Consider the following 14,808-nt stretch of genomic DNA (forward strand, 5'->3'; position numbering starts at 1 on the left):
AGGTGCATGCTAAATTGATATTTCCACAAATGTCAAACTACAAGTGAATTATGTGTTCAATGTTTTGTACATGTTATATAAATGGTTTTGTGAGCCATATTTCACGTGTTTGGATGTTAAACACACACATACATATGTATAAAAGTATAAAACCTTCACATGTTAGACTTGCATTGTGTATTTTGATATATTGTTATATCACAACCAAACTTTTGAAACCGAATATACCGAACATACAAATGATTGTAACATTTGTTACACATGATGTGGTATATTTACTTCCCGTATACGTAAATAAATCGATTTTTCTCTGCTTTATTTAGATACTACAAAAGATCGATTAAAAAAGTGAATATCAAAAACATACAAATCATATCTGAGAATACGATTTCTTAACGACAACACGAACCACCAACGGTGTTCTCACAACATGAACCCCATCTTCCCACAACAAACTCCCAAAAGAAAACCTCCCTTGCACCTTCAACAATGGACAAATTGTCACTTTAAACCTTAGTCTAGTATTTGTAGAATTAAAGAATAAGATCGATGGGTCCACCATAACACGTGTGCCAGCTGGCGCTTCAATACGTGCCACATAACGAGAGCCAGTAGGGCCCACATTTGTCACAATCCTTGATACCATCGTGGGTTTTTGCAACTCGGGAATCGAGATTGATGGAAGATTAAGGTTTTTTAGAAAGTTGGTTTTTTTAGGGCAGGGAGAGTGCGAGTTGGCTAATGAGCTAATGGCGGTGTCATTGTATCCCATGGCACAAAGGAAATGGATGTAATCTTTGGTTGTCATGTTGTATATGAGACCGGGATTTACAGCTTTGTTGGGGTCCACATGACCCCCTCCATAGTCAAAAGGGTCAGCCTGCTTGTGTGGAGCCCCCTCTGCAACAGCAGGCTGACCATTTTCGTCCTCTATGGAGGCTGTAATATCATATGACAAAATATGAAAATAATAATAATACAAAAAAAAAAAATGAAAACATAGGTTGGATGATTGAGTTTTGACCTGTGGTGACCAGGGCAGACTTTATTGCTGCAGGAGTCCATGTTGGATATAAAGATTTGAGAAGAGCAACGATGCCCGAGATATGCGGGCAGGCCATGGAAGTCCCGGATTCTATTTTGAAGTCGAGTGATGAAGCTTTAGTTTGACCGTTGACTAATGAAGAAGAAGCAACCGGAGACCATGATGCCAATATATTAACCCCCGGAGCAGCTATATCTGGCTGTCAAATCCATTATCACATTTCAAAATCCAAAATTGAAAAAAGTCAAATATAAGTCAAAATTTCTGAAACAGAAGTACCTTGAGTACTGTCGGGGACAATGAACTTGGTCCTCTGGCTGAGAAGAATGCAACTTCCGGCGATGTTTGTTTTCCGATAACTGTTCTTGTGCCACTAATCTTCACAACCGGATTACTATAAAGAAGATGCATAAATCTTTTTGACTTAATAAAGAAAAACATGGAGAAAAGAAAGTTGTTTTACACCTGTTTGATTCAATGTAAGTGACTATAGAGGTTCCAATGGTAAAGTCAATTTGAACACATGGGATTGCGAAAGTCAAAGTGACATCTTTGGTTGGATATTGAACAAATATGATCCCTACGCCACCGACATCTTGCACATTTCCGGCGGTCGAAGCGGCGGAGCTTTTTGTCCGGGATTGGAAGCATAGAACGATTGCGCCTTCGGCTAAACTCGCATTCAATGATCCCGCTTCACAGCTTCTGTAAAAACTCATATACATTAATAATAATAAAAAAGTGAACTTTACCTTTTAAAAGATTATGAATAAGACCTTGCATCCTCCTCATCTGCATCATCAGCTACAATATCTTCACCATACACGAGAGGATAAAACCTGTGAAAAACTTTCACTGTAACGAAAGCTTGACCCTGCAGATGATCCAGATAATCACTTTGACTAATACATGCTTCTTCACCAATTCAACAGAAAAGCACGTACCACAAAAGTTTGATTGTTTCCAAGTGTAATCAACGTCGGAAAAGCTCTATCAATGGTGCTAGCAGCTACACTTATAATCCATGGAGCGGTGTTAGCCACCGTTTGAGGATACGGCCCGGTATTCCCACAAGAACAAACCACCGTTATCCCACGCGCCACCGCATGAAACGATCCAATAGCCAACGGGTCATCAACGTAGGTCGAAAACGGTGGTGTAGAACCCAAAGAGGCCGAGATCACATCCACGCCGTCGCGGATTGAGTCGTCAAAGGCGGCAAGGATGTCGGCTGAGCTGCAACCACCGGTGGCCCAACAAACCTTATATATGGCGATTTGAGACGACGGTGCGCCACCTCGGGCTACCCCATGGGCTAGCCCAAAGAAACTTGCGTCCGTTACCGGAGCTCCGGCGGCGGTTGAGGACGTGTGTGTGCCGTGGCCGTATGCGTCACGCGCCGATAGAAATTCTGATCCGTCGCTTGTGTCTAGTTTTCCGAATTCAGCTTCGTATCCCTTGATATACCAACGCGCACCAATGATTTTTCTGTTAGAAATATTGGATCTTAGTTAGAATTTGAATCGAATTCTTGAATCTCGAATAAGAACATGAAATCAAGATGTTTTTTTTTTTTTTTTTTTTTTAAATTATCCCGTTAAGTGCTATCTTGGATAATGAAAGATCGAACCTATTGCAGTTGGACTTGTTGAAGTGTTCTCCTTCATCGCATACGCCTTTCCAACGTGATGGTATCCTCTTCATTCCGGCATCGTTGTAGCTTATAGATTCCGGCCATACCCCTGGTCAACAAAAGTCAAACAGAATCTCAAATCATCATGCAAAAGATGTAAATTTTGACTTTTGATGTCAAAGAATTACTCTAGTTGTCAACACTTTTTTGAATTGATTGGATCTAACTTCTAATTTAGTGATGGATTTTTTTTCCCTTGAAAATTTAAAGAATTTATACTAAAATTTTAGGAGTCAGAAACTAATATCTTTGACTTCAAAAGTCAAAGTTATAACATACCACTATCGAAGACACCAATGATTGATCCAACACCCGATTGACCTTTGGAGAGTATACCATTGACCAAACGAGGCTTAATGTCGAGAAAATCCCAACTCCGTGTTGTGTGAAGCTTAAGAATTCTATTAGGAATCACACGTACAACTTCTGGTAAATCTGTATTAAATGAAAGAAATCGTAACGTACTTTTATAATAACTCGTAATGAAAGGACAAAGTAGTTGTTTATAAGTTTTATGGGTAAATGCAAGACATACTTTCATTTACTTGTGTATTACATCAACCTACTTTCATTTCTTTCTATTAGTGCACTACACATTTAACTTTTTTATGAAGAAATTGAACTTTGAAAAATCTACCACATTATGTATTGTATTTTCAATTTTTTTTTTATTAGGACATCATTTTTTTTTTTTTTTGAAAAATCTTCAAAATTATAGCAATGAAAATTACTTTGTATTTGGATTGATACCTGCAACCAATGATGCCTGAGTCGGGGTTAATACTGCAGCAAAGCCGGAAAAGCCATGTTTGTAGCTATACAAAATTGATCTATTTGCAGCTTCTTTGCTAGAAAAATCAAAAATCAACAATAACAAATAGTAAGGCTAATTAAGGAAACAAATTTGTAAGCACTAAGTTCCTTGACTTTATCTCTTAAGTCGTTCTTTTAAACATCTTTTACTGAATTATTAGAAATAATTAGAATGTGTATTATTAAATAAAGTCACGCTAATGTCCATTTTGTACAATTGGCTGGATTTTAGCTTAACTTGTAAGACATGAGATATGTTTTGACTTTTTATGGTCAGTTCTAATATCCACAATTAATGGGATTTGATTCATGTTTAAAGTAAATATGGATACTAGTATAGAAAACCTTTAAAATGATTTTGGGATCTAGTTTCTATCCCACAAATATTTAAATAAATAAATAAACTATGTGAGAAATTTACTTTGCATTCCTTTCTTTCATATTTACTTCAAACGTTTGCTACATTTATATCAATTTCATAAAGTAATACAACACCAATTCGCAAATGAATTTCTACATTTTGCGTCAAAACCAGTTCATTTGACTTTCAAAAGTCAGCAGCAGATGTATCATATAATCTAAAAATAATAATGTATAATAGAACAACATATAACAATATTTATATAAACAAACCTTCCAAGTATTTGAGAGAGGATCCCATGGTGTGTATCCTGAAGAAGCATTGGCTCAGTGAGAGTATTATGTCCCATATAAACAATATGAACCTGAAATTGGATTAAAATATTCTTGATTTGATTAGTCAATAGTCAAGGAATCAACAATAAAAAGTCAGACATTTCAAATATATATTCAAACATAAAAAAAAAAGGGACATGCCTTGCTGCTTGAAATGCCCAATTTTTGCTGAAAGATTACTAAAAGGACGAGAAGAACATTAACCCTTGATGAGAATCCCATGAGAGATGTCAAAGTATGAAAGCTTACATACACATATAGATACATATATAATTGAGCAAAATGGGGTGGATTTTTTAGTCAAATTTAATAAAAATGTGAAGAAAAGGAAATGGGTTCTTCTTAGAAATTTGAAACTCGTTTGGTGAATTACTAAAATACCCTTCGCAAAGAGAAAGAATAGATATTTTCTGTATTTTGTATCAGAAGGATGTGGATTTTTTTTTGGATTTTTGTTTCCTGGAAGATTCATATGCTTGCAGAAATACCCTTTTGTTTTCTGGAAGAACAGTTGAAAAGGAAATGATTCACCATATTGAAACTTTTATGAAATAATTTTACCAGAAATACCCTTTGGACACAGAAAGAACACGCTCCTACAAAAACAGATATGTATGCATATGCTTGCAGAAAATGATGTGGATTTATGGGATCTTTTTTATTTAAAGATTGAATAAAAAAATCAAAAACTAAATGGGTTCATTGTAAAATTTGAAACTTTTTGCAAATCATACCATAAATACCCTTATATATGTACATATAATTGTACCAAAATCATGTGGGTTTTGGATTTTCCCCTTAAAAGGCTCAATAAAAACATAAAAAGGAAAAAGAAACGGGCTCACAACATAATCAAAAAAAAAAAAAAAAAAATCAGATATACCAGAAGTGGCGTTTTCGCACACAGATGTCTCTGTGTTATTAATACATCGTACCAAAATGGTGTGGATTATGAACTTATTTTCCCAACAAAAACATCAAAAAAAGAGAAGATGGGTACTTGATAAAATTTGAATTTTTTTTCACAGTTTACCGGAAGTACCCCATGAAAACAAAAAAAAACTGGTCAAATCTTGTACTTTTTACCCAAAGATTTTAGACCGGAGATGCCAAAACATGCAAAGGGAAGTGTATTATTCATCATAAAAAATCGAACTTTTCTTGAAAAAAGGAAATCAAGATCGATCATTTTCAGAGTACAACAAATACCCTTTTTATATGCAAAATTGTTGGGTAAGATGAGATGAGGGCCCACGAAATGCTGTGCCACCTGCTCCACAAACATTCTGATTTTGAAGTGAAATTACTTACGCCATGAAAATGGGTTCGTGTGTGTGTGTAGTGGAATTTGGAGTGTTGAAACGCGTTGACTTGACTTTGCCGCATAGGGGAAGAACACTTGCAAGTGTCGGATAAAAAAAGCAGATTCAATTCAACGCTTTGTTGGTATCTGATTGTAAACATGTGAATTCACAGTATACTTACTGTTCAGCATCCATTCCACATTTCAATGATAGCCTAGTAACATTTGTCTCATAGCATTATCATGATCCACTCTTCATAATCTCCAAAAAGATAACACCCAAGCACTACCCACATCTCCAAGTAGTCTCCATTAACGTCTTCCCTAGTAGTAGAGTCATCATTAGATAACACAAATATCTACATGATTATTACCCTCAATACTAGGTCATCCTATTTATGTTTCCACATGAGGTCACGTCATCATTAACTTAGTTATATACTCTTTTGACACCCACCCTTTGAATGCTATTTTCAACCCTTTTGAGAGGTTAAAGGAACGGATTGGTAACATTGCAAATTAGTCATCATATCCCAGAGGAATGCTATTAGGATGTCCTCCTAAACGTGTACCAAGGGCTGTGTTGCCATAATTCGCCTTGAGTTTACGATTGAAGTCATTAAAAGCTATGCATATTTCATATCGGTTTCGAAGACATGCAAAAACTATTGGGTATCGAACTTCAAATATATATATAGTTATGTTACATAAAGTAGGCCTTCAAAAATATATGATGAATTTGTAAATAAATTGGTTAAAAGTTAAAAACAATATTGTATAAATAAGCATTTAACAAGTGCAGATTAAGTCGGAAACTCAAACAACACCAACCAAACCACATGGTATGGATCGTTAACGGAAACACATAACTGGCGTTTTTACGTTCAACTTACTTCATGTTCGTAACATAACAACTACTTCCTTACTTCCATTTACAATATACCAACCAACCAACCAACCACAACACCTACAAAAACAATGTCCTTTTACATTTCACAATTGGATTTAATAAACCTTCTCCTTCTCCTTCCCCTTCCTCACCACAGATTCTTCTTCTTCTTCTTACAAAGTAACTTCTGAAAAGACATAATAAGTTATCAGAAATTGTATGCATAGATAGATGATGAGGATAAAAAAAAATTGCAATTTTGTTTTTGTCTCATTCACATCACATCAGTTGTTGTGACACTCCAAATGCAGTTCAGGGTGTTATGTTATGTTATGTTATAACAAATGTTTTTTTAGGTAGAAAATGAATATGCTTACTGAATTTATTTGTGCGGTTGGCATGCAGATATGCGTAAAGAATTGCCAGTATGATGAAAATCAAAGCAATCTGCATAAAAATCAGCATGGTTATATATTGTTAGTAGAGTGTTGACTGTTGTATATTAATATCACAAGGGCAATTTAGGGAATAAAAAAAAAAAGAGATGGAATCTATACCAGAGCTGGACTGTAGCTTGGCTCGCTATCAACTATGTAAGATCTCCTGATAACAAGACAATAACAATTCAATATAATTAAGAACATAGTAACAAAAAACAGAATCTAGTTAAAACACCATTTATATTTTATACACAATGGAGTATGGACAACCAAATTGGTTCCTTTTGAATTTTTGTTGCCTATTTTTCATTGTTGCAACAATTTTGGTCCCTGAGTTTGTTCAAAAATTATATTTTCAAAAACATTTCTCTTACAATTTTCAAATAATACACAAGAAAACTAAAGTACCTTGCTATTTCTTGCATTTAGCCCAATTTATTAAAAAAAAAATACAAGAGATGAAAATACCTGTTGCTAAGGGTGCCAGAGTCCTTGCAAATTTTCTGAGCTGCTTCTATCCTTGTGATTGTTGTTTTGGCATTGGGATCATTCATGTTGACCTGTAACATCCAATGGTCATAATTCATGTCAAAAACCAACTTGTTGCATAAATTGGTAAAAGAAAAAGTGAAAAAGTGAAATGCATTTAACCCTTGATAAGTATTACTAAACAACAAATTAATATACCTTAGCCTTGAGAATTGAGGAAAAATCATAGAAAGCTCTGTACACATCAGCCATAGTTTTAGTCCGATCAATTACTTTAGCAGTAAGACCTACATAAAGACGCACCAACAAAGTAAAAAAGCAGCATTCAATTAAAAATAACAAAATGAATAAATACTTACCACGTCTCATTTTCACTACACCCCTGAAAACTTCAATGTTGTTGTAGCATAGAGCTAGTGTTCCAATCGCCATGATCTGATAAAGTCAGAAGGATAAAAAAGGGGTAAATTTAAGAAATGAAAGTAGGATGATGTATATATATATATATATATATATATATATATATATATATATATATATATATATATATATATATATATATATATATATATATATAAAATAAAGTAGTCAATGAAAGTACCTGTGGAATGGCACAAAACTTGAAAATAGCGGGATCACGCAATTCAGACATGTATTTTAAACAGTCTTCAATGTGGATTAAAGCGTTAGTGACCATATCATTCAGACATTGAACAGCCTTCTCAGAGTTCTCTTCATACTTCAGCTCCTGGAAGAATAAAACTTTAGATATTTATTTTTTTAATTTTTATGTATATTTAAATATTTTTTTAATGTAGTTGTACATACCTCTAGTTTATTGACATATTTACTCCAGATTTCACGAGGCCAAAACATTCGTGACTTGGGTATCTCGTTTATATCCTCCAGATAATCTCTAATGATGTTTGTTTTCTGTAATTTATGACCAATAATAAATACAATGCCCAGTAAGAATTCCAACTAGGTTTGAATGCAAGAAATAGCAATGTACTTTGATCAATAAACAACTAAATGAAAGTATGTTGGTATTTTAAAGTATAATGCATTAAAAAGCTGAGTGTGTAAAAATTACCTGGAGAAACAAACCCATTGAATTGGAGATGGAATCTGGAAACAACTTTTCGGTGCCTGAGGCATGGAAGAGTTTAGACAACCCTAATCCAACAAGTCCAGCAACATAATGACAATACTCATCATAATCATCAATTGTCTCAACCTGCAATTGCAAAATCAAAGTAAAATTCATTTTCCCTTTCAACAGATAAGAGACGGGTAAAACTTGTCTTAAAAATTCTCTTAACCGAAACTATAGTATGCAATGTTGATGGAAAATGCAAAGAATAGCAACGTACTTTCAAAGTACACTGTGTTAAGTCGTAAGAGAAAGAAAAGAAAGTAAGATGCTATAACAAACAAATCAAAGAAAACAAGTTGCTATATTTGCATTTAACCCTATAAATAAGGGTAAATGGGGACAATAGCAAACATGCTTTCATCCTACTTTCATTTTTATAGCATTGTACTTTCAAACTTTTTTCTTATCAAGGCAAAAAACATTCCTACTTATAGCTTTGTATTTTCGTTTTTTTTTCTTATTAGAATATTATACTTTCGAAAAATCTACCAATGAAATTGCACAAAAAAGCAAAATACTTTCATGTCTTCTTATTATACCATTGTACTTTCAACAAATTTCTTATTTAGGGATTGTACTTTGAAAAACAAAACATAATTATAGTATTTTACTTTCTATTTTATACTTATTAGAACATCATTCTTTGAAAAATCTACCCAATTATAGCATAGAAAATTTCTTTGTATTTAGATGACATTGCTATAAATTGGTTAAAAAATTTCAAAGTGGAATGTTGTAAGAGGAAGAAATGAAAGTAGGATGCTATAATAAACAAATCAATAAAAGTACATTGTTATTTCTTGAATTTAAACAATGATAATTATAATTACCTCTTTGCAGATAAATTTTGCCATCCCTGCACCCATTCTCATGGTTATATCCTCAATTGCCTCCTGGTAACTGCAAAATAATTGGAGTATTGCAAAGCAAAAAAAATTTCTTAAAAGATGCACAAAGCATATACAGAAAGACCATAGGCCATAGCATAAATGCATTTAAATGTCTACAAATGTTCACAAGTGGCCATTCTTGTCTTTAAATATAGATTCATTATAAGCTTTTATTAGCACGTGCCAAACATAAAAACTAGTTGCCAGTTTTTTAAAAAGATTAAAATACAGAAAAGCACAACATACTTTCACCATTATATTGATCTCACCATTATATCATAGTTTAATTATTACAGGAAAAGGATAAGTGGCTAATCAATAATATGGTGATAGCATAAGTGCTTTTCTATATTTTGCCTTCATATCAAAACCAGGTATGTGGATTTGTTTAAATGTTGAAAAAGTGTAATGGTTAATCATTACACAAAATAGTCAAATCGCAATAAAATGGTGAAAATATAAATGTTTTTCGGTATTTTTCCCACATCTATTTCATGATGAGGTTCGGGTTACCAGAAGCATCAACAGGAAATATGAAATATTTATGGCTATTGTGTGTCACTTTCAGAGAATAAAGAACAGGATTTATGATGAAATCATTGATTACAACCAAGATTATTTATAATATGTAAAAGCTCCTTTTGTAACTATTATTATTATAATTATTATTGTTAACACTATTATTATTTTTTCAATATTCTAGATCAATCCTTGCTAGATCCATATACAAATTGAAAACCAAGGAAGATGACAAGAATATCACTTGTTTAATTGCTTACTTTAATTCATGATCCATTAATACTTTTTAATGATAAAATATCCAAAAGCATTAGTTTATATGTAAATTTTACCCTTTCTTAAGCTCCAGAAAGGCAGCAGAAACATGATGGAACTGGTCCATGAGAACCTTGTATTCCTTTGTACCACCTTCAGGAAAAAAAAAAGAGTTAAAATCATAAAGATTTTAGAAATGATTTGAGTCATTAAAATTACATAAACAAAAAAGAGTTATATTGCAATTTTCCATTCTATTCCATGATGGAATGGAGGAAAAAAATGCCCCTAACAAACAATTCTTTTTTTCACTCTAATGGAATGAACCATTCCATTCCAATTCCAAAATCCCAAACACAACCGAGTACTCACATGCAAAGTGCCAATCACGATCATAGATATGCTGATGAAAGGCAATCAGAATTGGTACTTTGATTTCAGCATCTATACTTGTATCATCCTCTGCAAAAAGGAAAAGTGCAGAATTAGTAAGTAAATCATGAAAATCAAATGATTTTCGTGCGCATCTTAGGAGAAAAGAAAAAACAAAAATAACAACAGCAACATATCAAGAGGGTCAATAATGATACATCTTCTCAAAGTATTTTAATACTTATCAAAGAAAATCAGAAAACTAGAAAATTTGCTTAAAGGTATTTAGACCTACCAACAGTGTCAAGGGCACGAAGAACCAAATAGAAAATGCAAACCTGCAGTGTATAGAGTGTCAAAATTATATTAGAAAGTATGTAGCAACACAAACAAAAAAAAAAGTTGATTGTTAGTGGATTACAGATGCACACACTTCTGTTCCTCAAAAGGCATAAAATATAAACTTCTATGGTTGTTAAAAGTCCATTTTTGGATTGATAATCACTCTTTTATGCTAAATAAAGTTTTGGTGATTGTTACCACTTCCCCTCCTCTAGCAAGCAACCAAGGTTATGTGGGTATAAGTTTGAAAAATTCCTATGACAGCTTGGGGTCAACTAAGAACGCCAATTTACAACAATTCACATGTTAAAATACAAATACAGACATCTGACTTTACCCTCTCATCTGTATGTGTGTGTAAAACTTGAATAAAGGCGATTCCATTGATCTTTTGCAGATCGTCAATAACAAATCCCCCTCCCCCCTAAAAAAAAGAGGTAAAGATGCTGCACTGCTATTATCGCAGGCAGCAACACTTTTAAAACACCCCCAAAAAGCTGATACTCTGAATCCAGGTGCAAAAAAAGAGAATATGCTATCTTCCACAGTTATATTCCCTCTCACACATGCGACATCTGAATTATTTACACAGACGACCTATTCTGGACGACTGCAGTGAAATTTACACAGAAGAGGATTGAAAGATACGCCAGATGTATAGAACGTGTCTATGAAGAATACGACAAATTGACTTATGCATCACGATCCACCAAATCACAAAAATTAATGAAAACTTTAAATTTTGTTAATCGAGAATAGTATCATTTGATTATCTATTTAATCCACGCATTTCACGAACCGGAAAATCGAAAATATCCAGTAATGATTATAAGATTCGGCGATAACAACTAGAACACACGGAAACAAGAAGTCGTTTGGTTAGCTACACTTATTTTTGTTAATTGAGTAGATTATAATTCGGAAATATCTTAGACTAATTGCAAGGTCAGGCAAGAATTGCTAGAACACACATAAAAACAATACGGCGTTTGGTTAATCACACTTACAGCGTCACGAAGCTCGGGATTGAGCTGTTGAATAACAAGCGCGAAGCTTCTAGAAACCTTATGAAGCATAGAGTAACAGAACCCCCAGTGTGGCTCCGCCGGGATCTGTTTTTCAGCCTTCTTCGCCGCCATCTTCAACTTCAACAGCGGGTAAAAATCGTCCGGATGTTTCAACACTGCCTTTAAACTCCCCATTTTATCGTTGATCAATAAGATCAAGCTACTTTCCGTGCGATCCGAACGATGAATCGATTTACAGAGATTTTATCGAAATCGCAGATCGTGGTAACCGTTTCTCACGATTTTATGTGGTGATCTACAGATGTGCGTGAAAACTGGAGGTTGATGTGTTGTATGTGTGTGTGTGTGTGGAGGAAGCTATTTATAGTAAAAAGACTTTGGAGGTGTTAGGAAAAGAATTGGTGTGGATGTATTCTACTAGTCGTGGAAAAAACGAATAACAAAGAAAAAACCTAAACAAACATTTTTACTCAATAATAAAAAAGAGTTTCTATTTTAAAAATAAGATAAATTATATAAAAGACATTATTATTCATAAAAATTTAATTTGATAATTTATTATTTTTTTATAACTAAAACTATTTCCAATCCTTAACACTATTTTTTTTAACTGTATCTATAATTATAATGGAAGCAATAGTGTCGACAATGAGTTCTCCAATACATAACATTATATTTAACATTAAAAATATATATTAGATATATTGTTCTTTATTTAATATTATATTTAGTGTTACATTAAAATCCAACACTATATATATAGTATTACATTAAAATTCAACACTATATATAATGTTAGTTATAATGTAGGGTTTGAGATCGTCTACAATCATTAACATTATTTTTTTACACTATATCTATAATTATAATGTAAAAAATAATGTAAACACTAAAGTCCTCCAACTCATTATATTATATTTAACACTAAAAAAATATTCTATATATATTGTTTTTTATTCAACATTATATTTAGTGTTACACTAAAATCCAATATTGTATATAGTTATACAATAAAATCCAACACTATATATAATGTTAGGCATAATGTAGGGTGAGAGAATTATAATGTAATTTATAATGTAAAAGTGATTTTTTAATGTGGGATTGTAAATACTTGAGAGCATCTTCAACCTACACTTACATTCTCTATTATTTCTCCAATTTTTTTCCTATTTTCCTCCAACCCTACTTCATTTATTCCCTGTTTTGGGGAAATAAATAGTATAACACCAAATATGGTGTTATACTATTCATTTCCCCCAAAATGAAGATTAACTTTGAGTTGTCGGTTTTACTCTCTCGATTTATATATTTATACATTTCTGGTTTTTTATCTATTAATTACTATTTAAATGTAATATTTTATACTTATAATATTGTGTTATATATTAAATTATATTAATTATTATAAATATAAAGTTTGTTTTTTGTTTAACAAATTTAGATTAAAATTTAAATACATATTTGAAATTTTAAAACACAATAACGTATTTTACAAAAGCTTATAATTACGTATTATAAATATAATCTTATTTATTTAATATTATTGTAATGAAAAAAATATAGATTATATATTTGTTAAAACAAATTAATAGAAGGGGTGTGTTTGACAATTTATATAAGTTAGAAAAATGGAATATATTTTTTGGGGTTAAAATGTGGTAAAAAAATAGAGTATAGTTGGAGATGAAGCACTATTTATCCAATTTTTTAGTCCATATTTTTGGAAAAAAATATAAATGGGTTAGAGATGGTCTGCGTATTATAGTGTAATTTATAGTGTAAAAGTGATTTTTTAATTTAGGGTTAGAGATGGCCTAAGATATTAAGTTTTTATAAAATTTTGATTTTAACACTATATTTTTCAGTTTCTTTCAATATTTGACTATTTGACCGGTCAACCTAGTTGTCAGATGATGTAGACATCAATTTTTACACTGCATTTTCCAATTTATTTCAAATAGATAAGGTTCAAACATATTGAGAAATATAGTGTCAAAGTCGAACTTTTATAAAAACTTAAAGTCTTAATAATTAAAATAATAACATGGTGTTAAAATCAATTTTTTTTATGATAACTTTGTGTCTTTATTATAATTCATCCTTAAAAGCATTGAATGTTTATTTATATACCATGTATTATGTATCAAAATTATTATTTTCCATACAAAGTATGCAGTTAAATGTAATTTTATGGTCAAAATATAAAGGAAAATCGATTACTAATAGCGACTAAATTTCTTTTACAAATTTGTATAGCAATTTTTTTTAATGAATTTATGCAATGGACACAACTTACGTATCAAAATTATTATTTTCCATACAAAGTATGCAGTTAAATGTAATTTTATGGTCAAAATATAAATGAAAATCGATTACTAATAGCGACTAAATTTCTTTTACCAATTTGTATAGCAATTTTATTTAATGAATCTATGCAATGGACACAACTTACGCAATAAACATTTCAACAAGTTATATATTTGACAAGTAAAGTCTTACTACATTTCAACAAGTTATATATTTTACAAGTCAAGTCTTGCATTATTTGTTTGCATTATTTGTTTATAGGATGAAAAACATGGTTACATATTTTATCTAAAAAATTGTTTTATTATATAAATTTGAAAACATATATTCCATTGCATAAATCATGTTGCCCTATAAAAATTCCAATGATCTGTTTTATATAGTTTCCTATTCAAAGATTTCTAATATGTTATCGTCGCTATAAACCATCATATATATATATATATATATATATATATATATATATATATATATATATATATATATATATATATATATATATATATATATATATATATATATATATATATATATATATATATATAGTTAGTTAGTTAGTTAGTTAGGT

The 14,808-nt window shown here is 31.7% G+C and overlaps 2 protein-coding genes across 3 annotated transcripts; both read right to left on the reverse strand.

Annotated features, from left to right (window-relative positions):
- Positions 1–287: 287 nt before the first annotated feature.
- Positions 288–5,757, reverse strand: LOC111887745 (subtilisin-like protease SBT3.9). Of its 2 annotated transcripts, XM_042901129.1 has the most exons (13): positions 5,733–5,757; positions 5,559–5,645; positions 4,389–4,426; positions 4,185–4,276; positions 3,489–3,586; positions 3,018–3,173; positions 2,676–2,787; positions 1,990–2,533; positions 1,822–1,919; positions 1,511–1,750; positions 1,325–1,439; positions 1,025–1,244; positions 288–939 (listed from the first exon to the last, which is right to left on the reverse strand). In XM_042901129.1, the coding sequence occupies exons 1-13, from the start codon at positions 5,740–5,742 to the stop codon at positions 371–373; spliced, it is 2,379 nt and encodes a 792-aa protein (XP_042757063.1). In that variant the 5' UTR covers positions 5,743–5,757; the 3' UTR covers positions 288–370. The 2 variants fall into 2 exon arrangements, with proteins under 2 accessions (XP_042757063.1, XP_023739674.2); XM_023883906.2 differs by lacking the exons at positions 5,559–5,645; positions 5,733–5,757 and adding an exon at positions 5,457–5,547.
- A 547-nt stretch (positions 5,758–6,304) lies between these two features.
- LOC111887746 (squalene synthase 1) lies at positions 6,305–12,279 on the reverse strand. The gene is made up of 14 exons (XM_023883907.3): positions 11,910–12,279; positions 10,856–10,898; positions 10,561–10,650; positions 10,266–10,341; positions 9,355–9,424; positions 8,462–8,605; positions 8,197–8,301; positions 7,970–8,116; positions 7,728–7,803; positions 7,567–7,655; positions 7,348–7,439; positions 6,997–7,042; positions 6,817–6,886; positions 6,305–6,626 (listed from the first exon to the last, which is right to left on the reverse strand). Exons 1-14 carry the CDS (start codon positions 12,102–12,104, stop codon positions 6,613–6,615), a joined length of 1,257 nt encoding a protein of 418 aa, XP_023739675.1. The 5' UTR covers positions 12,105–12,279; the 3' UTR covers positions 6,305–6,612.
- Between the last annotated feature and the right edge of the window lie 2,529 nt (positions 12,280–14,808).

The sequence above is a fragment of the Lactuca sativa genome, chromosome 4, assembly GCF_002870075.4.
Source record: "Lactuca sativa cultivar Salinas chromosome 4, Lsat_Salinas_v11, whole genome shotgun sequence".
NCBI lineage: Eukaryota > Viridiplantae > Streptophyta > Magnoliopsida > Asterales > Asteraceae > Lactuca > Lactuca sativa.